This window comes from Lepidochelys kempii, chromosome 8, assembly GCF_965140285.1.
Source record: "Lepidochelys kempii isolate rLepKem1 chromosome 8, rLepKem1.hap1, whole genome shotgun sequence".
Lineage (NCBI taxonomy): Eukaryota > Metazoa > Chordata > Testudines > Cheloniidae > Lepidochelys > Lepidochelys kempii.
Window position 1 is genome coordinate 15,226,881 of NC_136387.1, and position 26,615 is coordinate 15,253,495.

General features: G+C 41.5%; 1 protein-coding gene across 4 annotated transcripts in view; it reads left to right on the forward strand.

Moving 5' to 3' along the window:
* The window catches only part of SLC22A4 (solute carrier family 22 member 4), a 54,961-nt gene that overhangs the window by 5,442 nt on the left and 22,904 nt on the right, over positions 1 to 26,615 (forward strand). For all 4 annotated transcript variants that reach the window (XM_073355647.2, XM_073355646.2, XM_073355645.2 and 1 more), the window contains exons 2-4: positions 6,772 to 6,875; positions 11,260 to 11,414; positions 24,410 to 24,581. In XM_073355647.2, coding sequence (XP_073211748.1) covers positions 6,772 to 6,875; positions 11,260 to 11,414; positions 24,410 to 24,581 — 431 coding nt within the window. The remainder of the gene's footprint in view (positions 1 to 6,771; positions 6,876 to 11,259; positions 11,415 to 24,409; positions 24,582 to 26,615) is intronic.

Sequence of the window (26,615 nt, forward strand, 5' to 3'; positions counted from 1 at the left end):
TAGTGCTTACTACATAGCTCTGTAGTGTAGACCAGGCCTGTCTTCTCCCTGTTTTCTAGACTTTACACAAAGTATTCTCCTACCTAGTGCTCCATAAAACTGTGCAGTAGAATCTGTATGTGTAGGGGCACTACCTAGTTATGGATGAATAAGTTAACTTCAGCTCAGATTCCTACCTTCGCTTGCACCAGTGCAATGGGGAAGGTGTATATCAGGGGTCTCAAACACGCGGCCCGCGGGATTATTTTCTGTGTCCCGCCAGCTCCTGCGCCCTCCACAGTGCTTACCTCGAGCGGCTCCGGCCCAGCACGCAGCGGGGGCAGGGCAGGCTGCCTGCCTGCCTGCCTGCCCTTCCCCCGCGCCGCTCCAGGAAGCGGCCGGAACCTGAGGGGCGCCCAGGGGTCTGTGTGTTGCCATTGGTTCGAGGCACTGCCCGTCACAGCTCCCATTGGCTGGGAACGGGGAATCGCAGTTAATGGGAGCTTCGGGAGAGGTACCTGGAGGAGTGGCCAGGGCAACACACACAGCCTCTGCCCCTCTCTCCCCCAGGTTCCGGCCCCTTCCTGGAGCAGCGCTGGGGCAGGGCAGGCAGGTAGGCAGGGAGCCTGCCCTGCCCCCAGTGCGTGCTGGGCCGGAGCCACTTCTTTGTTGTTTTCAGCTATCTCACTACATAAAGGGGACTAATTGCTCCTTCCCTTGCACCTGAAAGAAGGGTGCTTAGCAAACCAGCTTGCAGGCCTCTGTTCTATAGATCGCAGATCCACTTGATGACAGTTATTTACACCTTCCAGCAAAACAATACCCCCCATCTCTGCCTATCCTGCCAATGAATTTTAAAATGGTGAAACCCCAAATGAATTGTCCCAGACAGAAATAATTTAACAAATTAATGTTTATACAAAGCTTAATTGCTTATATTGTGTCTTTCTGTCAGGATATATCCTATCACCGCTGTAGCTCACGAGAGCTTATGCTTAAATAAATTGGTTAGTCTCTAAGGTGCCACTTGTACTCCTTTTCTTTCTGCGAATACAGACTAACACGGCTGCTACTCTGCAACCCAGATCAGTTTTACTCCCATCCAAATCTACATGGAGTTTTCTTCTTCCTCTCTGAGCAGTTTTAGCCAGCTGCAAAGGGCCACTTTCAGGGCTTGTGAGGAGTGTCCAGCAGCAACTTGGGTATGGCATTGCAGTGTGGCTGCTCACACCTGGGTTAGGCTAAACCAGGTGCTCAGACTTGGGTGCCAATCATCCAAGTTAACTCTACAGTGAAGACACTCCCATAGTCTTTGGAGATCAATGCCACCACTTTGAACTGATTCTGGGAACAAATAGGAAGTCAGTGTATGTTTTGGAGAGTTGTTATAATAGGTGTATCCTAGCTAACATTACTGAACAGATAGTGTTAGGCTTGTCAATGCTGGGGTTTTTGGGGCAAGAATTCCCCACTATTGCTAATGCTGATGCAGCTAAAAATGTTAGTGCCTCTTACTGTAAAACACTTTTGTTTTCAGACTGTCCTGAGGAAAGTACTGTCTCTTTGAAATCAGTTAGCAACTTGCTTTTTAATATAGACTTCACTATGATGTGCATAATGGGAACTTTGGCTCATCATAAAATAATTATACCCGTCTAATGTGCAGCAGTGGGCAGGGCTGAAAATCTTCTGAATAAAAAGCTGAATACAAACCACCACAATTCTAATGTACCTGCAGAGATTACCCGCTCAGCTGATTTTTCTCAGTGATACTTTTGAAATAAATTTAATGAGATCTACCCAATGTTGGCAGCTGGCAGTATGGTTAAGAGTACAATATCTAATGCTGTCATCTTTGTGATTAGATGGGATAATCTCACTTGTATATTTTGTAGATTTGGTGCAATACATGTGAAATTTATGAACTACAGACTTTATACAGTCATGAGAACCAGTGACTATTTTTGAGTTTCCCTTGAGCTTCTTGCTGTTGATCTTCACTCTTATTCTTGGATATGAGTTCAGCATTCCTGAGATTTATAGGCTCAGCCTTTTAAACAAGGTTTCAAACTGCATTTATTTGTTTATTATGAACTGGGTGGATTCAAGATACTTTTAATGTAGTTTCCGCTAAGTATTATGGTCTCTGCACTATGTGATGCTAGGTTGAGCCCTGTAGCACAGTGGAACACTGAAGAAAATTAATCAGTAATTTCTGATAGAGTACCAGAATAAAGTGTTGCGTGTGGGAAGGCCAGTTGGATAATCCCCTAAAAGGGCTCTGTCGCTTTCAGCAATAAAACTGATCTCTGCTATTATTTTGGAGAAGTAATTGGTTTGCAAACCTGTGAATCCTAAATTGTCACCTATTACCAGCAGCAGACAGAATTCACTGTTCTGCATGCCCTTGCTAGCTTGTAGTAATCAAGTTGAGGTACTTGGCTATTGTAGATGTAGTCTCTTGCCTAAATAGTTTTTGATACTGAAAGTAAACACAGCTTCCTTCCAAGTTTGCCAGGAGTTTGCCCCTGGATGTGTTTGGTCAGGAATTCTGCAGAATGACTTGTTTGTTGGTAAATGAACATTTTATTCTGTTAAGATATTTCAGAAGGTGTGTTTATAGTTAATCTATAAAAGGGCTAAACTATAATTTAATTACTGCAGTCCATTTTTTGTGGCTGATCGTAAATTGACTTTATTGGCAATAATCAAGTCTTCATGTTTAAAAGTTGCAGGTTCGGGCCCAATAAAGGAGTAAAAGGATCTCGTTTATCCATGGAAACCTTGTATGATGTGAGGGAGAAAAGGAAAAAAATTGGCTAGTTTAAAAACTCTAAAATCAGGAGTTTGGTTTAGAAATGTAGGTTGTTGCCTCTCCCCTTTTCCATGACTGGTGATGGCACTCCATAAGATGTGCCTGTTGGACAGATGCTAATATCTCAGAACAACTACTGTCACATTTTAGTAAATGAAGTTGTGTTGTTAATAGTATAATTATTGTACTCCATAGAGAAAAGGAGGATTCACACTTACTACCCTCTCCTAAATTCTAGAATGTAGGTGTTCAGTTGACAGAAAAGTACTATAGACTAATAGGCTTGGTGCCAATAAGAGGGAGAACGTAAATCTCCATTGAATGACACTAGATAGCTAATTTCATGCGTGTGAAAAGAGTCAGATTTCACACACTTAAAAATAGAATCCTTCCATTCACTGGCAGTTCTATTCCCTTGCCACGTCTGCTTGAACTGACAATGAAACAGTGACCGTCTTTGTGTTGAGGAGACCTGTCCATTGGGAGTTGTACCTGAATTCAATTTACAAAGACCACTCAGCAACCAGCCAATCAGAATAAATGTTGGTTATGTCAGCAGAACCAAATCTGATCTACTGATCTAGATGTGAAATATCACATTGCCTATTTCTTGAGTCATCCGGTATGACTTGCTTAAGGACTTAGCCATGTGTCTTCCATAACATTAACAGCAATACTTTGGCTACCTCAACACGTTCTGGTTGACTGTTCTCTACTACAGTGGTGCGCAAACTCTTCCACTTGCCGCCCCCTCTACCATTCCTGGAATTTTTTGTGCCCCTCCTCCAGTTATTTCCCATTGTCACCTTTACTTCAGAGCTAGACAGCCGGCGAGTGGCAGCTGCTGGACGGGGCCGCCCTGAAAAACCCACTCCCATCCGCTCCTGCATTGTGTGCTGAACTTTTATCCCACTCCTGCTATTATGGCAGTGGGTTCTGTGGGCTCCTGCAGGACCCACTGGCATAATAGTAGGAGCAGGATTAAAATTCAGAGTGGGTATCCTGGGATAAAAATAGAGTTGTGGGGTATTCTGTATGAAAATAAATGTTGTGGGTTTTTTCCCCCTCTAAATCATTTGAAAATTAGGCTGACAGTCTGAACAATCCACCATTGAGATTTCAGTGGAGGCTATTCTTTGTCTAACTATAGTACATTTGAATAGATTTTATTTACTTTTTCAATCATTGCCTCAGCATTATATTTCATGCGCCACCCACTGCATTACCGAAGGACAAGTTCCTGTAAAGGAATAGTTTTAAACATGATTCATATTATGTTGTACAGATAATATTGCTTTGATCTGATGCTTAATGAGCCTAGATTTATGGCAAAATGATCTAATCTGAAGTCGATATTTGTGAACTCTGGATTCAGAAGCAGTTCTGGCAAACACATCTTAACAAGTTTGTTTATTTGAACATGCTGTGACAAAAACATACTCAATTGTCACTTGGCTGGGATGAGAATCATGAACATTCTAAAAATACCTTGTGCTATCAGGTTGATATAGGCTTAAACTGAAGATCAATAGAAATGTTTCCACAGTGACTCAGTTTAAAGGTCCAATCAAAACAAATTCCAGTGATGAGAATAAATAGTGAACACTAAACTAGCTCTGTAGTTTATTAAATCAGAAAGCATTTTAAAGTTTTTAATGTGTGAAATGAGTTGACTTTTTTTTTAACCTGACAGTATTTTTTAGATATAGCAACAAGCCTTGTACTAGAGCAATGCAGGTACAACGAAAACTTTCACAAATGTGGGATCATGCTGCCCGCAAGCCTGTGACCCCCTTCCTCCCTCCCCACCCTGTTTTAAACCAGGAACCTCATCACATAGGTAAATGACTCTTTTTTTGCTGAGCTCTTGTGGTGAGAGTCAAAGAACTGTTGTAGGACCCAGAAAACTCTTTGTTCCTGCTACTTCATTCAGGCGTGTGTGTGTAGGGGGGATTGTGCCCTCTCAGAGCTTCTGCCCTCACTCCCCCCCCCATCCCCCCCATGTGTATATCCAGGGCACCATGATAGCATTGTTTTTGCAGTAGCTGTACTGGCAACTGCTCCTGGATCTCCATTCAGAAGAGCAAGATAAGGTTGTATTTCTCAGCATTTATTGTACTAACTTATTTTTCCCACAGCTTTGTGGGGAAGGAAGCTATGATGCCTCTGATATCAACTGTGCCATCTACCCCACCCTCTTTGGCACATGTAGAGCCCAAACTCCTAGGATGCCCCAGTGGAGGAACTTCTACAGGGTTCTATGAAGGAGATAATGCTGTGGAGCTCTTGTTCTCTCTCTAAACCCTCTTCCACGCCCGTGACACCACACCCCATAGTGGTGTTTTTTGGAGGGGGTGAGAGAACCTGGATTTGTGCAGGAAATGTCCCACCTTGATTATCATGCACATTATGTAGAGAGTTGTCACTTTGGATGGGCTATTACCAGCAGGAGAGTGAGTTTGTGTGTGGGGGGGTGGAGGGTGAGAAAACCTGGATTTGTGCTGGAAATGGCCCAACTTGATGATCACTTTAGATAAGCTATTACCAGCAGGACAGTGGGGTGGGAGGAGGTATTGTTTTATGATCTCTGTGTGGATATAAAGTCTGCTGCAGTTTCCACGGCATGCATCCGATGAAGTGAGCTGTAGCTCACGAAAGCTCATGCTCAAATAAATTGGTTAGTCTCTAAGGTGCCACAAGTCCTCCTTTTCTTTTTACCCCATAGTGGGGGACTATTGGGCCCTGGAAAATAGCCTGTTGTCAGACTAGAAATATTTACAGTTCTTGTTGTAGTAGTACGTGGCTCTCTCAGTGCCATAGCTGCAATCATCACTTGAACAAACCTCTAACAAAGCTGCATAGCTAATGTTTTGACTAAATGCTTTTCCCCCCAGTGAAAATGGAGCTGCTATAAATCCCATTAATTTAGAAAAAAAGTCAGAAAGGTTTTGTGAAGGGGATGTGCAGGGGGCGGGGCGGAGAGAGGGAGAGATTAGTAGTGAATATTTTATATTATGATAGCATCTATGGGCCTCAGTCTGGGTCTGGGCCGCATTGTACTGGGTGCCATGCAGACATAGCAAAGACAGTCCCTGTCCTAGTGGGCTTAAAATCTAAAACCCCGGACAGATGAAGAAGTAGGTAATGGGGAGCCAATGATACAAGCATATAGTCGGAAAATGTTTGGGTGCTTGTCAGCCTCTTCGAATCTTTCCTGTCTTCCCCACAGCTTTCTAGCCTGCTCTGACCTTGTAAACGTGTCTCAATCTCCATTTTTTCTGTGTGGCCACAATAGCCAAGATTGCCAAAAATAACTGGTGGTCTTTGGGTGCCCAATTTAGGCTCCCCCTCTGGTTGTCTTGATTTGCATTGGTGGGTGCTCAACCCTTTCTGAAAATTAGGCCCCTTTAAGGTGTCTCAAGTTGGACATCCAGAAGTACCCTCCACCTCCCAGGGGTGTCTGTGTCAACCATTGTGCTGCACCCAGCTGTCACCAAACTCTGACTTGTCTGCTCTGTTGTCACATGTCTCAGAGTGCATTGTAGGTCTGATAGAACCTAGGGGCGGGGGGTGCGAGATTAAATTGGGGCCAAATAGGGAGGCAGCTAGAGTTGGGGCCTTACAAAAACCATATTGAAGGGGGAGCAAGGTTCCTTATCCTGACTTCTATGAAGTCAATTGTAATTTTGCTCATCCCTAGAGGACATTCCATTTTTTTCTTTTTTACTGTCTGTAAACTATGCTTCTGGGTAGCAAGCCATCGCTGTCTAATTAATATACTATGCCTAGAAGTGCCCGATATTCAGACCCAGGCAGAAAAACAAGTGTGGGCGAATTAGACCAAAGAATGTTGAAATCCATACACTTTCAAAATGAACTTGTTACTAAGCAGCTAATATAAATCATCTTTTGATCTGAATGATTGTGAAATGATATTAAGAAATAGGGAATGTTACATGTTGTTCTTTCTTTTGCAGTGGAATCTGGTATGTGATGATGACTGGAAAACTCCCCTGACTACCTCCTTGTTTTTTGTGGGGGTGCTTATGGGATCCTTTGTATCAGGACAGCTCTCAGACAGGTAAAGTACATGGAGAAGGTTAGCCTTGTTGCTTCTAAAATTTTACAGCTTGACCTTACCTTTTAAAAAGATGAGCGTAAGCCTTCCTTTCTGAGCATGTTTCAAGACTGGTCTGTGCTCAGTGAAAATGAGGGCGCTAAGTCATATACAGTGATATTTTAAAAGGAGCCTAAGGGAGTTAGGTGCCCTATTCCCATGACTGTCATTGGAATTGGGCACCTACTCCATTAGTTTCTTTGAAATTCCCAGCTCTGTTCTTCTGTTTGTTCAGTAGGCACCTTTAGAATTAATATCAATGATGCACTTCAAACTTAGAACTAATCTCTGCAAAGTGCACATGTATTTGCCTTGTACTCATACGTGGTGGTATCTGACCATTCGACAAAGGGTCAGTTGATGTTTCTTTGTCCATACTCTTCAAGTAGTTTCATCAAGAGTAAAACATCTAACATCATAATGGAAGACCCAGTCTAGGAGCAGTGAGATGGCTTGAACTCAATTCACCCTTTTTGTCAGTGTACTGAAGAGGGTTTGATGGAGACAAACTGAGCAGATCCAAAATGAAGGGCGGAGCCAGCCCTAAATTACTGTAAATCCTAACATGATTCATCAGGAGCAGATATATTTTTCATAGATCCATTCTTCAGATTAAAGGCTAGAAGGGACCATTAGATAATCTGGCCTGACCTCCTGTATATCACAGGTCATTGAAAACCACCCATTTAATCCTGTATTAAACCTAAAAGCTTGTTTGGTTAATGTCTTTCTTCCAGAAAGGCATCCAATCTTGATTTGAAGACATCAAGAAGATATGGAGAATCCACCACTTTCTTTGTTAGTTTGCTCCAGTGGTTAATCAGCCTCACTGTTAAAAAAATATGTGCCTAATTTCTAATTTGAATTGGTCTGGCTTCAGCTTCCAGCCATCAGTTATTGTTATGCCTTTTTCTGTGAAAGAGCCCTTTAGGACCTTTCTCACCATGAAGGTACATAGACACTATAATCAAGTCACTCCTCTCAACCCTCCTCCCAGAGAGCTGCCATGGTGGGTTTGAGGATGAGCTCTCGCTCCCTAGAGAATGCCTCATGCAGCTGGCATAAGATATAGCCTCTGACAGACAAACTCCTATCATGTCTTCTTGTTGCGGAGGGGTCCTTAACTGAAAGTATGGGTGTAAAAGGTGGGTGTCTAGTACCTACTAACCAGATTGCTCTGGACACATGGGGCTTGTTAGCTGTGGTTGGGAGCCCACCTAGGCGAAGGGTCTCCAATTTCAAACTAAGAACTTCTGGCCTGGACAGCCAGTTTGTAAAATTTGTGCCAATCACACATGCTCTATGGGTCTTTGTTTTCAGGGAGTATATCAGTACAATGCTAGGGCATCCCCTGGAAGCAACATGTGACCGCTTCTCCTGAAGGCTGGGGAAAATGGGAAAAGGCTACTGCATTCTGGGTGCATGTGGCTAAAGGAGTGAGCCCAAGACCTGTGTTTGGCTTTCTTGAATGTGGGAGCAATGACTGGGAAATCAAGAGAAGTAGCCAAGATGCTGAAGAGCAGGGGAATGCACATTATCTCCATACAAGAGTAAAAATGGAAGGGGTTGAAATCCACTGATATTGGGATGGGTTACAAGATAACGTATTATGGCTCTATAGCAAGGAGGAATGGAGTAGGTATGATCGTAGCAGTAATATTAAAGGATAGGGTAATGGACATCCAAAGGAAGAGTGACTGGCTGATGAAAGAACAGTACTGAGCAGAGAACAGATATTGAATGTTATATGCAGATACGCACCACAGGTTGGTTGCATGTTGGAAGACGAGGAGCTCCAGATAGTGCTGGACCAGGTGATAAGTGAAGTACCACAAGTTGAGGACACATGGGAGAATACAGTGAGGGCCACAGTGATTGTCATGGAGAATGAGGCTTTGGAACTAGAAATGAAGCTGGTGTAGATACTTTAACGTTAGCCCAAGCCCACATCTGGTTGTTGCCAGTACCTACTTTGTAAAGAGAAAGCATCACTTAATGACATACAAATTCTTTGCCAACAGGCCCCAGATAGATTACTTCCTGAGAAGAAGAGGAGACTAGAAAGTGATCCCAGGAGAGCAGACTGCAGAGCAACATACATTATGTGTAGTCGATTTCCATGGCGGGAGGCTAATGGGGGGACAAAAGAGTGGAGTGGGAAACCTCTTTAAAAATAAAAAAAAAGAAAGAAAATCTTCAGAATTTCAGATAAATTCCATTCTGCCTTGCTGCTGTCAGGGCCCTGGTGGGACTTTTTAGCAAAATTTTTGACAATAAAGAGTTGTATGTTCTGAGTTTCACCTGTGCTGTTGCAGAAACCACTCTCCAAGTGAGAGACTATTGTAGCCACCCTTTCTAATAAAAGCCCCTTAAACTCCACGTACAGATCAGTGTGTCCTTATGGCTGAGGCAGGTATTCTGTGGAAAAATAGTATAGACTCATGTCATTAAAGACAGTATCATAATCCATATGCACGTCGGGGCCAAATTAAGGTTGCAGATGCAATCTTAATTCTGTCCTTTCCTAACTTTTGGGTGCTTGACTTTGCAACCTTAAACAGCATGTGGAGGAGTTGTGTGTCTTTAAATCCAGAGGTAAGCTTACAGTTATATTTCCATAAGAAAAAGGAATAGAAATGTAATATAGACAACAAGTGGAGAAGAAGGAGGTTGAAAGATGGCGAGAGGATTGTATAGTTAAATCATTGGTAGATTTCCACTACCTTGGTTTTATTGTTCCAGCAGAATAAGCTGCTATGAGATTCACTCTCCTGCATGTTGATTCTGCATCCGCTGAAGTCACTGGCAAAGCTCCCATTGACTTTAATGCATTGCAAGATTAGGCCTCTGATTAATTGTATATTTATCACACTTATTGGCACTGTGACCACCTTAGATAGATACATTTCTTGCATAACTGCAGCTGTTTTGTTGCTGTTATCCAAATTGTGCGCTCTTCTATACTTTTGGGAGCTGAGCTATTTCTGCCAGTATGTGAAAATCAGAAGTGTCCTTCAAGAAGGGCAATAATATTAAGCCTTCTTTGTACTACCTATTATTAAAGTTGTCCAACACATCCCATTTTAAGAAACCCTTTTTTCTGTTGCTTATAGTGTGACCAAACACATTAAGGGTTTGGGTTGAAATTTTCCATGCCAGGTGTCTGCTGTAGGCTGACTTTTCTTTATTAAAAAAACAAAAAACAAACAAAAAAAAACTTCAGCCAGAACAGTTCATTTGTTTCCAAGAATGAGATTAGGTCAAGGAGCTGGGAGGTGAAGTGAGACCGGCATGGAGACTAGGGTCAAGGAGCTGGGGTGGGAGGAGATTGGAACTTGGACAGTGAGCCCGGAGTGGGAGAGTGGGACTGGGCTGAGAAGTTTAAGGAGTGGAGAGTGGGTCTGGGTAGACAATAGGGTGGCCAGGTGTCTGGTTTTTGACCTGAAGTCTGCTGACCCAAAATCCAGTTACTGTGGGTGGGGGAGGCGCTGAGTCATCACCTGTGCCAGCCCCTACTCAGCCAGGGCCACCTCCTACCTGCAATGGGTGGCTGCAATTCCCAGTGCTGGCTCTGCAGACGAGTCCCTCCCGACCCACACAGAGAGTGGAGTGGGGGGGAGAGGGGAAAAGCAGTGAGCGACAGAGGGAGGGGGAAATAGGTGAATGGGGGTATGGCCTCAGGGGAAGAGGTGGGGCCTTCGGGGAAGGGTGTGTTTTTTAAATATTACAAAATTGGCAACCCTACAGTAGACAGGAAGAATGGAATTGGGGCAAGGAGCCAAGGGTAGGGTAGAGACAGATTGGCACAGGGACAGGTTGGAAATGATGATATAATATTTGTGAAGCACTCAGATATTATAGGGAGGAACTTAATAAATTTGTCTTCAGAGTAGCCTTTGAACAAGGCCTAGAGCTCCATACTGAACAGTGAGGAGAAAATAAAATATTGAATAGCTTCTCATTAAGTGAGCAGTATCCATCCTGCATGCTGAATGAGAAATGGGATCTGGAAAAAATAGTATGTGATGATGTAATTAAAGGCTGTCATAATGTATATGCACAAGGGGGCTGAATTGTATCTGTGTCACAGAGATACTAACAACTCTCTTTAGGATGTCTGCTCTTCTGAATTATTTTTGTTAATGTCTTGAGTTCCAAAGAGCCTCCATTTTTAATGCTCCTAAAAATGATGGCCTAATAGAGCACTGCGCGTGTTGATAAACTATGTGGTTTTGAGTGGGATGAATGTGCTAGGTCTGTATTGCCTAGCCATGGACCTTGAAATTATTTTTATTCTGTGTTTTTATTTTTTTTAAATATAACTTTCCTCTCCTTGTTTTTGCAAAAGGTTTGGCAGGAAGAGTATTCTCTTTGCAACCATGGCAGTACAGACTGGCTTCAGTTTTGTGCAGGTCTTCTCTACCAGCTGGGAGATGTTCACAGTGCTGTTTCTTATAGTTGGCATGGGACAGATCTCGAACTACGTGGTGGCCTTCATTCTGGGTAAGAACATGTCTGTTACATTAAATGCTTGCTGGGTGTGCTGGTGAATGACTTAGTTTTTAATTCCAAGCAGACCGTTTGATAAGAGCCTGTCACATTCTCCACCATGCATAATCCTCAATCTACTCCACTAGGATATTTTCTTGAAAAAATTAAGGAATCTCTGTAAACAAGCATGAACTATATGCTGAATGTACATTTTATTGTCTTAGACGGAAAGAGTATTTTAAAAGACTTTTAAATAATAATGAAAAAAGTTTAAACTGTAAACCACAGTGCCCAGTATCTTTATAAACTGAGGTGGAAAAGAAGGAATTCCCACACCCCCTTTTTTTTAAGTACCTGCATTAGGACCCAATTCAGCAAATCATTTAGATATATGCCTAAATCCCTTTGATTTCAGTGAGACTTCAGCATATGCTTAAAGAGAAACATATGATTAACTGCTTAGCTAAATCAGGGGTTTAACAAACTTCCATATTCGGAGAGCTACTCAAATGGTGAATTCAGAGACGTTGCCAATAATTCAGGTGCAATAATGTTCCGCTGATAAAGGAATTTGAAAGAAGTGTATTATACTTAAGTAACTTTCCCTAGTTTTGTCAACTTCTCTCAATCCAGCTTGCGTGGAGTGCTATGAACACAGTAGTTCATGCTTTGCTCATGGAAAAACGTACTCTGGCACAGTCAGGTCTGAAACCCTCGCCCTTCATTTTCCTATCTCTCTAGAGAAAAAAACAGAGCTGTGGAAATAGTTCAAGGCCTGTTATCCAAAGAAACAGCTCTCAGAAAAGCCACCTGCCCACTCGACCCACCCACTTGCAGCAGTCTTCTTCACAGCCTGTATTTCAGTCCCATGCCAAAGTTGTACTTGGTGTAAATCCATTGGCTTCAGTGACATTGCACCTTCTTATGCGAGTGTGGGATTCCATTGATCATATTGCTTTAATAACAACAGTGTTGCAAATTAAAATGACCCTTCCATATGGCAAAACAAGGTAAAGTTTGTGACCTTTCGCCAAAGATTAAGTTATTGAAAGGACTGTAGATTTGCATGTATTCTTGACAGTCAAGTCAATGCTGAATTATCCTAAATTATATTCATTCTGATTACAATTCACCCTAAATTTCATATGTTGGAGGAAACAAATTGCTCTTGGCTGCAACTTTGCATACAGTGAGCCAAATGAATCCCTAGTGTAAACTTCACTGATATCAACAGTATATGTTACACCCAAGGTCAGTTTGATCCAGTGTCTCAGCAAATGATTTTTTTTTTTTGTGCACTGCAAGGTTTTTGAGTATTTTTTAAAGCCTAAATTTTAAAACTATGTGGGTGCCTAGAAGATATGGATAGAAAGGTTTGGGACTCTTCCTGTAGTTGTAACTTTAAAAAATTGGAAAGAAATTAAGATAAACCATCTTGTTTAGGTACATTCTGTGAATGATTTTAATATTGCAATCTTGGCTGTTTGTTCCATTTGACTGCTTTATTTTTCAATGAGATTACATTAAATGTGTATAGTTCACTCACTGTGCCACCACTGGTTTTGGTTTTAAGCAGATGTTGATCAGACAGTTAAAACATTTAATAATTTTTCATTTTTAATCTCACTTGGTTTACAAACTTATTTTTCCTAAAACCAGAAGCATTGTAACCATATTATAGGCATGTTACAGGCCAGATTTTTCTTTTTCCATTAAAAATAGTTCACACCTAAGTTGTAATCATCAGCAAACTGAGTGGGAGCTGGAAAGGAAAATGCTGGTACAGCATGACCACGAATATTTCAAAAGAATGGACTTTTTTCACTTTGCATTTACTACAAAGCTTGATTTGCAAATGAGATGATTTTCATAATATTCGTTCCAACGGCAGCCAATTAATTAATTTAATCATCCATTTATCATTGTGTTGTTTAGTGTTGTGGTCAACTCATATGCTATTTCATACATAATCAGTGCATATTAAATAGATTTAAGTTGTAGAATTATAGAAGTATAAGATTTTTTTAAAAGGCCACACTATAAATAATCCTTAAACACCCAAGAAAGCATGCGTTTTTCTTTCAGCATATAGCTAATATGTCTTTGATAACAGGGTTACATCTGAATAATTACATTAGTTATACTGTGACTTTAAATACACACCACGTCATAGGAAAATAGCATCTGTAACGGGCAGTCCCTCAGTATGATACTGTGGTTGGGAGTATCTTGTAAAATGCTGATAACACAGGAAAAATGTACCCATTTCTATTCACTTGAGTCTGTGCCACTAGAACACTTGCAGTCTTTCCAAGCAAATTTTAGTGGAGAGATTAAGGGTGGGTTTATTTTGTAGAACTGCTTCCAAATGTGAAGGCTCACATTCAAGGGTTTCAGAGTAGCAGCTGTGTTAGTCTGTATTCGCAAAAAGAAAAGGAGCACTTGTGGCACCTTAGAGACTCACCAATTTATTTGAGCATAAGCTTTCGTGAGCTACAGCTCACTTCATCGGATGCATTCAGTGGAAAATACAGTGAGGAGATTTCTATAAACACAGAACATGAAAAAATGGGTGTTAATCATGCACACTGTAAGGAGAGTGATCACTTAAGATGAGCTATTACCAGCAGGAGAGTGGGGGTTGGGGGGGGGAGAAAACCCTTTGTAGTGATAATCAAGGTGGGCCATTTCCAGCAGTTGACAAGAACATCTGAGGAACAGTGTGTGTGGGGAGGGGAGGGGGGGAGACTAAACAAAGGGAAATAGTTTTACTTTGTGTAATGACTCAACCACGCCCAGTCTCTATTCAAGCCTAAATTAATTGTATCCAATTTGCAAATTAATTCCAATTCAGCAGTCTCTCGTTGGAGTCTGTTTCTGAAGTCTTTTTGTGGAAGAATAGCCACTTTTAGGTCAGAAATCGAGTGACCAGAGAGATTGAAGTGTTCTCCGACTGGTTTATGAATGTTATAATTCTTGACGTCTGATTTGTGTCCATTTATTCTTTTACGTAGAGACTGTCCAGTTTGACCAATGTACATGGCAGAGGGGCATTGCTGGCACGTGATGGCATATATCACATTGGTAGATGTGCAGGTGAACGAGCCTGTGATAGTGTGGCTGATGTGATTAGGCCCTATGACCGTGTCCCCTGAATAGATATGTGGACATAGTTGGCAACGGGCTTTGTTGCTGGGTTAGTGGTTCTGTTGTGTGGTGTGTGGTTGCTGGTGAGTATTTGCTTCAGTTTGGGGGGCTGTCTGTAAGCAAGGACTGGCCTGTCTCCCAAGATTTGTGAGAGGGATGGGTCGTCCTTCAGGATAGGTTGTAGATCCTTGATGATGCGTTGGAGAGATTTTAGTTGGGAACTGAAGGTGACGGCTAGTGGCATTCTGTTATTTTCTTTGTTGGGCCTGTCCTGTAGTAGGTGACTTCTGGGTACTCTTCTGGCTCTGTCAGTCTGTTTCTTCACTTCAGCAGGTGGGTATTGTAGTTGTAAGAATGCTTGATAGAGATCTTGTAGGCGTTTGTCTCTGTCTGAGGAGTTGAAGCAAATGCGGTTGTATTGTAGAGCTTGGCTGTAGACAATGGACCGTGTGGTCTGGTCAGGGTGAAAGCTGGAGGCATGTAGGTAGGAATAGCGGTCAGTAGGTTTTCAGTATAGGGTGGTGGTTATGTGACCATCGCTTATTAGCACCGTAGTGTTCAGGAAGTGGATTTCTTGTGTGGACTGGTCCAGGCTGAGGTTGATGGTGGGGTGGAAATTGTTGAAATCATGGTGGAATTCCTCAAGGACTTCTTTTCCATGGGTCCAGATGATGAAGATGTCATCAATGTAGCACAAGTAGAGTAGGGGCATTAGGGGACGAGAGCTGAGGAAGCGTTGTTCTAAGTCAGCCATAAAAATGTTGGCATACTGCGGGGCCATGTGGGTACCCATAGCAGTGCCGCTGATTTGAAGGTATACATTGTCCCCAAATGTGAAATAGTTATGGGTGAGGACAAAGTCACAAAGTTTAGCCACCAGGTTTACCGTGACATTATCGGGGATAGTGTTCCTGATGGCTTGTAGTCCACCTTTGTGTGGAATGTTGGTGTAGAGGGCTTCTACATCCATAGTGGCCAGGATGGTGTTTTCAGGAAGATCACCAATGGATTGTAGTTTCCTTAGGAAGTCAGCGGTGTCTCGAAGATAGCTGGGAGTGCTGGTAGTGTAGGGCCTGAGGAGGGAGTCTACATAGCCAGACTATCCTGCTGTCAGGATGCCAATGCCTGAGATGATGAGGCGCCCAGGATTTCCAGGTTTATGAATCTTGCATAGCAGATAGAATACCCCAGGTCGGGGTTTGTTCTTGTGCTTTTTCAGGGAGTTTCTTGAGCAAATGCTATAGTTTCTTTTGGTAACCCACAGTGGGATCAGAGGGTAATGGCTTGTAGAAAGTGGTGTTGGAGGGCTGCCGAGCTGCCTCTTGTCATATTCCGACCTATTCATGATGACGACAGCACCTCCTTTATCAGCCTTTTGATTATGATGTCAGAGTTGTTTCTGAGGCTGTGGATGGCATTGTGTTCTGCACAGCTGAGGTTATGGGGCAAGTGATGCTGCTTTTCCACAATTTCAGCCCGTGCACGTCGGCAGAAGCACTCTATGTAGAAGTCCAGTCTGTTGTTTCGACCTTCAGGAGGAGTCCACCCAGAATCCTTCTTTTTGTAGTGTTGGTACGAAGGTCTCTGTGGATTAGTATGTTGTTCAGAGGTGTATTGGAAATATTCCTTGAGTCGGAGATGTCGAAAATGGGATTCCAGGTCACCACAGAACTGTATCATGTTCGTGGGGGTGGAGGGGCAGAAGGAGAGGCCCCGAGATAGGACAGATTCTTCTGCTGGGCTAAGAGTATAGTTGGATAGATTAACAATATTGCTGGGTGGGTTAAGGAACCGTTGCTGTGGCCTCTTGTTGCATGCATTAGTTTAGAAAGTTTAGTGTCCTTAAGGGTTCAATCCACTGGAGAACCGTGTGATAGATACTTCAGACTTGCATGGCATCCTCTCTCAGGGCTTGTTCCATAGCCTGCTGAAGTCAGTGGGCCCTAATTTAGCTGACTGTGGAAAGTTATCTCCTAGGGACACTTTACTGAATATTCTCAAGCAATCTCACTTGACTTAACCAAAAACTGAGTTGTTAAGGGACATGTCGAAGTAAAATATCTTGCTGCTGTGCTGTCAACATTTTCATAATCAAGAAGCAGGGAGACAAGTGAACTAGTGATTTGTTCCAGAGGCCAGTTACTTTTTTTCTTTTCTTTTCTTTTTTTTTTTATTAAACAAAATCTCATTCACCTCTGTCGGGCACTTTCTCTCAACAGCACAATGTGGCCTTCGAACCTATTTTGTGTCTCAAGTATCCATTTCTAAGACATCTGTGTACCACTGCTAGTAAAAGACAACCTTAAATTGTGAGATTGGCCTCCTAATAGAGGTGCAGGGAGTGACGCCTCCAGGGTTCTGAGGCAACTTGCTGCCACCTGCCCTGATCATGAGGAAGCCTTGTCTGTGCCTGCCATGGGTCAGCTCCCCAACTCCAGCAGCCATGGACAACATAAGCACTCTCCTCTTGGCCTGGCAGGCCCCATGTTACTCTGCAGGTTAGCAATAGGCCCTCGAGCCCTCCGAGTATCTCCCTGGCATATCCAGCCCTTGGTCCACTCGGTATTGAGAAAGATGCTGCATCCAAGCAACCCAGTTTACCTGTTCCCCCTCAGATCACTGCTCTGCTTTACACACACTGCTTAGATATATTTATAGTGAAATCAAGTACAAGTTTGTTTAACAAAGATTAGAGATTCAAGAAGTAGGAAGTAGAAGTATTGGAAAGAAATGGTTACATATAAAAGAAAATCATAACACACATTCCAGAGCCTTGACTCAATTAACAAAATACTCTCATGTCTTGTAGAAGATTGCTCACCCAAAATCCTTGCAGTGCTTTACAGCCAGGCTTGGCTGTGACCCTCCTTTCATGAGACAAGTATGCTGTCAGCTTGCCTCCCAGGTGTAGGATTATGTATGTTTCTTTGCCCCAAGATATACTTGTCCCACCATTTTGCCTTTATTTATAATCAGGACACCCACTTCTGCGTGTTTCATCTTACAGATTTCCTTTCTTGTAGATTTTGCAATCTCTCATTTTACAGTACACCATACTCATATGGCTAAACAGGGAAATAGGTGTCTGTTGCCTCCTACATGAAAGGAACATTCCAAGGTATGTCACCTTTTGGTGACCTGTCTTAAATCAAAGACCTTAAGAACATAACTTCCAGTATAGATACATACCTCCTTAAATACTATCCGTACATATATTTCACAATGATTATGTCAACTAGTGGGCACCTGGCTCTCGACAGAGACCTTACATGCCACTTTTCAGTGAACTGTTATGTATATATCCGACTCAGGGGATCCATATAAAACCCCTGGCTGCCCCTTCTGCCCTCTGCTGATTTGCACCAAGGGGTTCCTGGGTCACAAAGGGAAAAATAAGTTGTGGAGAAGATCTAATTTCCTCTTCCTCATCTCCCTTCTTGGATCTACTTTCAACTCCTCAGAAGCAGAAGAATTTTTCAATACTTGCTAATAAGTATAAGTGGATTGTCCCGCTGGTTGAAAAACAAACCAGGCCTCCTTGGTCAAAGCCTGGTGTTTGAAATAGGGATGTCTTTTAAAAAAATGTTTCTATGTTAAACTGAGATGCCATTTTGATACTAGCATCATGATAATTTCAGTTAAAACCACATACTGACAGCTAATCCTATTCTTTTTCCATCCCTGTGAAACACTAACCGGGAAACATTACTTTTAAATGTTCCAAAACACAATGTATAATCAGTACTGTGCAAGGGGGCATGGCTAATGAGTGTCACAACCATCAGCAGCATGGTGCTGATAAGTAAGTCAGGCCAGCAGAGATACAATTTATCCCCATCCAAATCCTGGTTGCTATCAGTCTCTTTCAGATGAGATTCTTTGAAGTCGAGAGGGGCAGTGCCAGGCCTTTGATCTAAGTTCATGGATCATTGCTGAGCTGTACTGCACTGACAGGTTTCTGAGCTAGTAAAGTTAATATTAAAAAGATTGTCTTTTGCTCAGTGGTCTCTAAGTCAGTGCATTTGCTGAACTGAAAATCCTTTGGGTTGAAAAATGTGTTGGGTCTCTTTTTAACCTACAATATTGTGGATTAATTTGGAGACACGGTGATTAACGGGAGCTGTATTTGACGTGATAACTATTCCTACATAAAACCCATCTACTAGACTTTGTGAGTTTAGGTGCTGATTAGGTAACCTTAAATGGTTTTTAACTGTATAACCTCTCAGCATGTAAGCTGGGTAATTGGCTTCCAAACTGACAGTGTCCCTGGTTTTGTTCTCCTCAGTATTTCACGAAGATTAACCAGTACAAGAGAGCAACTTAGTTCTGGGAAGACAATTAGAATGTTATGTCTTGTTTTACTGTTTAATCCATCCTGTTTCTAAACTCTCTCTGTGCATTTGTGTGTGAAGTTAGCTATCCACTGTTAGGAGACAGGGTTGTGTCTCCTAAAATAGTTTTAGATCAATGTTCTTTTACATCCATCTGTACATGGATAATTTTTAGGTGGCAAAAAACTATTTTACTGTCTCTACTGAACCCTGGTTGGATTCACTTCCACCACGACATGATGATCAGTGTGTGAGAAGTGATTAAGTGAATTGGGTGATGGAAGTGTACTAGGTGTCCCTGTGAGTCATGGAATGTTGCTAAGTTTCTTATAGCATGTTGAAGGTTTCTTTTAACACTGTAAGGGTGACCTGCCTCCATTACAAGGCAGATTAATTAGCTTCAAGAAGCAACTATATTAAATGACTGTGATGTTTAGTTGGAGCCTCATTAAATATTATGTATTTTCCAGCTCCTTAAGAAATCACTAGTTTCTCAAGAAAATCTGATTATGAAAAATTAATATGGACTTCTGCTCTTAGGATTTGTTTATAAGCTTGCTGCCTCTGAAGCTTTCATCCCAGGATGATTGGAGGGGGAGGGGCTGCATCAGATAGGACTATACAGCAAAAGGTTTCCTCTTTTTTTGTGTTCATTAGAGACGTTGCTTTAAGTTGAGCTTCTAGAGAGGAAGAGTGACCCACAGATGTATAAGGCAGCCATTTGAAGTTCAGTATCCTACAACCTAGCCACAGTAACTAAATAGTCATATTGTTTTGTAAAGTGTGCACCTTTCCAAGAATCTCTCCTTTCATTTGTCATCTAAAATCAAATTGTATGACTAGAAATCATTAAATATTAACTTTCCTGCTCAAAACGTAGACACTATTATAGAACGGCCTGAAAAAACAGCTGGTTCATCCAATGTGTTCCTTTGCATTTCACAGGACTGCTCTTTACATTAGTGGGAATAATTTCTTTTTGAACCTTTGATTAATTTCTGCACTTATGTCCTTCAGCTGTCTCCAGGAAAGTTTTTTCTACAAGAATTTTTTCTTTCCTTCCTTAGCTTCAGGCCTCTATTACTTTCCATGATTACCAGATTTTTTGTGGTCAAGTTATGTGACTATAAAAATACACTTCATTTGTACAGGCATTTTGGTAATGCCCTCAAATTGTTCTCTTTTGGCGGGAAAGGAATATAAATGTACCTGAGAGACTTAATCTTATATTAGATCTTATTTTTGGATTATCACAAATTTTAAGGTTCTAGGCATTTTTAACAAAATGTTTAAACCCCATAATTCATTGTTTTTTAAATACCGAACTTCTCATAAAGACACAAAACAAACAACAACCAGGGGAGAAGATTATAACTTTGCTCTTTTTAAAAAACAAAAACATGAAAGGTGGAGAAGATACTTTTTGAAATTGCTTAATGGGGAATTATTCATGAGCTGCTTGCTCAGGTGAGTCAGTCTCATAAATAAATGCAGCTCATAAATAGACCTTGTGCATTTCTTCCACAATAGCTTTTAGGCAATATTACAATGCACTTTTATGAACTACATAACTCCCTAAACTCCCTTACACCTTTGTATCTGTCTGCTTGATGTTGTTAATTGAGTCCACATCATATTCAGTGAGTAAAGGAGTCTAATGCCCCTAATGGAAAGGAAATGTCTGAGGACCATGTGAGAGATGGGGTAGAATTGTTATGCACAGACTTTAAGAGAAGGCTAGGCATTTTATTGGAAAAAGAACTAGGTAACTGAAGGCTTACACTGTTCCTCTCTCTAAAGGACTAGGTATCACATTGGCACAATGTGTGTGCTGAATGAGCCCGCTGTCAAAAATTTGCTTTGATTTAGGGATGCATGGTTATTTGAACTGTAACTCTATTACAAGATATTATCTTTATTATTGATGTAATATATTTATTATTATCTTCAATTTATGATCATGTTATTGTCTTCATATTGCAGCCCTCCTCTTCCAAAATGAAATTATAGATTGATCCAACCTCAGTACAAACTTGCAGTCCTTTACCTGGGAGAATCCATGTCAGTTTGTCCATTAATTTCAATCCACAGACCTGCTTCTCTTCAGGATCTTTCAAAACTGGATTATATGATAACTCTTAAATTGGAAGATCATTAAAAAGGGAAACAGATTCACTCCTAGTAGAACATTCAGTTCCCGAAACCTGGTGTTTGTTATAAGTGATCTATTTTAAGCTCCAAAGAAGACACAATCTGTCCTAGACAAGGCATTGTGAAAAATTAATAAAAACAACAAAATTCTGTCCAGTTTCCTGGCTAAAGTTAATTTTATTTTTTGCTACTTATTATATTAATTGTGCAGGCCATTAACAGTACTGCTAATCACTGAACTAGTCTGAACTGCGAGGGTATTTCTCCCCTCTTTGCCTTATGCAATATCTCAGTTGTATTTTATCTTGGATAACCACTTCCATCATCTAGTGGAGTGACTCAAAATGATGATAGTATGACATTCCAGCACTGCATGTTCATGACTCAGCGGTGTTATTGATGCAATGTCTCAGCACAGTCTTGGTGCAATGATGGGGTGTTGCAACACATCCTCTTTCCTGACTTCATAAAAACTTTTGCCTTTGGAGCTGCTGGGAAGAGGCCGGGTTTTCTTCTTTTCTCCCATTTCCTTCTTTCCACTGCATTTTCCAGCACTTTACAAGGACAGAGATAGGCACGCTCTGTTTATTTGCTCAGTTCTCACCGAGCTGCTGCATGTGGCCAGACATAAATGCTTTTATTCTACATTGAAAGTCACTGTTGGAGTTGCTAGAGGGATGTTACATGATCACAGATTAGTGGGAAAGTGATCTGCATGTTGGCAATAGGAGGTGATGTGTCCACATGACCATCTGTTTATTGAAATGTGGTCCGTGGTATAAGAAAGTTGAGACTCTCCTGTCTTGAGAGAGGATGCAAAGAATAGGAATAAGTGGGCAATGATTAATAATAAAGTGACCCAGGAATTGGAACTAAATCTAATGTTGTTTTAATATTATTAAAGAAACAGTGTCAGGTTAAAAACATTCAGGGTATTTTATAATAGCACATTAGGTATTAAAACTGAAAATCTTGTAAACATTTTTAATTTTTCATAATTTTATGCTGTCTATTCTTTCTGTACATCAGTGGGCATGGGGAATGAAAACACAGGGTAGTTTGTTTAAATTTCAGGTTCTTATGCACTAACATAATATTCTTGTCTGGGCTACAAAAGCACCCAGGGAATATTTAAATCTAAAAAATGCTATTTTCTGAGTTGTTTGTTTTAATTTCATGGAAACAACTTCTTGCAAACCGTAAATTACCTTAGTCTGGGCTAGTCCAGTGGCTCTGAGGAGGTGGCTTTGCTTTGTGTCGCTGGACCATTGCTGCCTTTAAACTAGCGGAAGTAACTAGCTGGAGATTCCCCTGTGGAATCCCTGGGTGCCATGCAGCCAGGGGATGTGCTGGGGTTGGAGTGAGTGTGGCTGAAATGTGCTGTGCTCAGGTGATCCTCAGATGCTACAAATCGTCCTGGGGCTGTTCAGGCTATTGTAATTTAGATCAGCCCTGAGGCTGTTCTGATTTGTGCTGAGGGTGCCCTGGAGATCAGGAAGAGAGAATAAAGGTGGCGGAAAGTCATCTTCATACCCCTTTTGGGTCCTACGCCAAATGTAGCTCAGCCAGACTTGAGAGCTAGGATCTGTGTGTGTCCCCTTATAACGGCTTCGAGGGGCTGGATAGTGAGGTAACTAAATTTACTAGCATAATATTTAGGTAAGTCAAAATTGGTAAGGATTGTAAGCAACTCCAGAGGATCCAACAATATGTAGTAACTGGGCAACACCATGGAAGACTGATTTCAGCGCAAGCAAGTGCAAAGTGTTCAGTCCAGTATGTGGTAACCTAAGCCATATGTACCTGCGCTCGGTTCCAGATTAGTTATAGCTTCTGTAGGGAACACTGAGACAGCCTCAAACTGAACAGGTAAAAGGATCTTTCTCCATCATGATGTCAACAAGGAGAAATCTACCATTGTGGTGTTTCAGAGAAAAATACTGCTACTATGCCATTATATGTAGGTGGTGTATCCTCCTCAAGAACAGTGCATTCAATCTAATTCATGTAATTTTAAGGATCTGGAAGACTCAAAGTTTGAGAAGGGCCATAGAAATTATCAGAGGCTTATACGGACTTCCAAATAAGACAAGACTGAAAGACTAGGAATGCTTATTTTGGAGAAGTATGGTAGGAAATATAGGCAAAGACTTTCAGAGATGAGTGTCTGAAGTTAGGGTCCCAAGCACTTATTTAGACACCCAAAGAAGTGGCACTCAGCAAATTCCATTGAAGTTAATGTGAACTATTAGGTGCTTGGCATTTTAAAAACCAGGCCAGCGAAGGCCTCAAGTGTCCCTGTTTATCCTTTCCTGGGACACGAGGGCACTCAAAATTGATTGTAATAGAAGACTGCGTTATGCAGCTGGTGAACCTGTGGAATGTGCTACTTCAGGGAAGAACTGAAGCAAAGGATTTAGCAAGATTTCAAAAATCTGTTGTATGTTCGTGTGAATAACAGTATCTGTGGTTTTTGTGGCTGAAATGTAAATTCTTGGATCACTCAGTTCTCATGATTCAGGGTAAAAACTGATTGACTGGAGTGAGCGAGAGATTCGCTGCCCTCGTCTTTAGGTGCTATTGTAGATGAATAGGTGAGGCAGTTCTATGCCTTCCTCCAAAGCATCTGCCATTGACCACTGTTGGAAACAGGGCACTGGACATGTGGCCCCATCAACTAATATGGCAATTCTTTAATCCTGATATATTTGGAGTGAGCCATGTTTCAGTATAAACTTCCTTTGTGTTCTGTTCCCAAATTACTTAAAAACTGCTGGAAGATAGGAACAAGAAGGCTTGATTAAAAGGACACTGTCTGCTGTTTTTTCTCTGAACTCCCCAGTCTTTGCAATGGCAGAAATGTAAGTCTCCTCCTACTTCTGTCCTGTCCGTTGGGCAAGTATTGATTCTAGCAGTGCAGAAATTCAGAGGGGTGGTGAAACAAAGCTCTGAAAAAAAGGCCATTTATTTTGTTGTCTTTGCAACATCATAGATGTCATGAGGACTATGTCTAGTGTTGAAAATAGCTGTGTATTACTTGAAATCTGCTTTTGCAGAACCAGCAGGGGGCACTGAAAGAGGTGGGTTCCCACACAAATGGTGGCTGGCCTTTCAATTACTCAGTAATGGCTTGGCAACTTTGAAATCTCTTATACAATTAATATCTGGAAGACTGTCCCACCAGATTATCTTCATGTTAAGGTTGGTCTTATTTTGTGCCAGAACTCCTTGACAGTGTCCCTTTAAGTGTTATAAGGGAAATGACTCCATTTTAAAGATTATATTAGCTGATTTTTGTAAATGCGATAAAATATTTAGACGTGGTTTTTACAAAAAGAGTTAAAATGCTAATCCAAACTCCCTTGTTTTGAACAGGCACAGAAATTCTTGGCAAATCAGTTCGTATTATATTCTCTACATTAGGAATTTGCACATTTTTTGCAATTGGCTACATGTTGCTGCCACTATTTGCTTACTTCATCAGAGACTGGCGGATGCTGCTACTGGCTCTCACTGCACCTGGGGTGCTCTGCGTTCCACTGTGGTGGTGAGTTTAATTGTATTGCAAGGTGTTCGGCTTCAGAAAGTCCCATCTGTAGCTGGTAACCTCCAGTTTAAATTGTGAAATAACCAGTTGGATTATAATTGCTGTGGATTTTGGTTTTAGTATTCTGCATGCCAAGTGAAGGGATTTGCCTTGAAGATGAAACATTTTCAGCCAGTTTTAAGATAACTTATCTATGTGCTGAACCCTGCTAACACGGCTAGAGTCCATCTTATGCTGGCTTTGCAGTGCTCTTCGGAAATTCTTTCCAGACTATCAGACTCTCAACCTCAAACTCTCTTTATAACCTTTTTGTTATCTCCTTTATTATTGCTGGATGAGTTGTACTGTACAAACTTTCCCTTCCAGCTTTTCTTCCTTCCTTTTTTAGAAGCCTATTTTCTATGTGGATGCAACTGTTGGAATGCAACAAAAATCTTTCTTATTGAAATGCTACCCAAAACCTGTGTGCTTTGCTACACACAATATTTATGTCTGAGAGGGCTGGATAAGGGTAAGAGACTGGGGCAGGGAGGATGTTTAAAACTTTCTCCTGGATCTTTAATTACTCTGATCTTTTTCATAACTCACTTTTAGTCTCTCACCACCTCTCGGCACAGTGTTGAGCCGTTAAAACAAAAGAAAGTGTGGTGGAGTAGAAAGAAAAGGAGTACTTGTGGCACCTTAGAGACTAACCAATTTATTTGAACATGAGCTTTCGTGAGCTACAGCTCACTTCATCGGATGCATACCGTGGAAACTGCAGCAGACTTCATATTCTCTGTGTATATATAAAGTCTGCTGCAGTTTCCATGGTATGCATCCGATGAAGTGAGCTGTAGCTCACGAAAGCTCATGCTCAAATAAATTGGTTAGTCTCTAAGGTGCCACAAGTACTCCTTTTCTTTTTGCGAATACAGACTAACACGGCTGTTACTCTGAAACCTGTGTAGCAACTAGATGTTTGGCCCAGCAGGCTCGCTGGAATCCAGGGTTCTAGCTTAGAGCCAGATCCTGCAACTTGTACCATATGCATGGACACTGCCAACAATAGGGCTTTGCACAGTGCACCTTCGTTAAGCATGTTACAAGATTGAGGCCTAAATGCAAATAATTTACTTTAATATGATCATTTTAGTGAATATTTACATCTTGGGTGCAGTGCCCCAGGGTACATCAGATTCCCCACTAGAGGGAGATGCTAGAGGCATATGGGGGAGAGCTGAGGGGAAAAAAAGTCTCAGCGCTAACATTTTGGTGCTCAATTTTCATTTATTTTCCCCCCACCCCCAGTAAAGTTTGGTCACAGTTTGGGAGGTTTCTGGGAGCAAGGCATTTTGTTCCTCTAATGTGGCCTTGGAAAAGAAGTGAAAATCCAAAAAACAAACAATGGATTAATCCAGTAGACTATAACAGATCCTCTGTCAGCAGTTCTGAAAGCTAATCTTATTTGCTGTCTAGATGGTATCTGCACCAAATGCCATATAACTCTTCCAAGAGTGGCTGTGTGGATTGATAGGCTGTAACAGTTCACAGCTTCTTTGTCAGAGTTGTGTAAACCTTCAACGTGTTACTTTTGGAATATGAAGTCAGCCATACAGCAGGAAACCACCCTGATAAACCAGGCATCTCATGTGCATCTTTGCTAATCCATGCAGCATTATCAAATTCAGAGCAATCCAAGGTTAGTTTTTCCTAAAAACAACATATCAGAATCCCTTTATCTGTCTGTGATGCCTTTTCCTTGCAAAGATATGCTTCGCTACTGAAGTAAAACCATAGCATGCCGCTGCTAGGATGAAACATGGTTTTGTGTATTTTAAAATTATTTGGGGAAACCAGTCCTGTAAAGTAAATAACTTTTCAACATAACTCTCACTAAAAACAAACAAACAAAATGTTTACATGCCTAGGTTAAGGGGTTAGGTTGAATTTTAGTCTAAAGGAAATGTAAAATGTGCCATTATAAAGATGTGTTGCTACCACCTTCTCCTAACCCCCCATACCAGCTGAGCGAAGGGAGTTCTGACGGGCTTA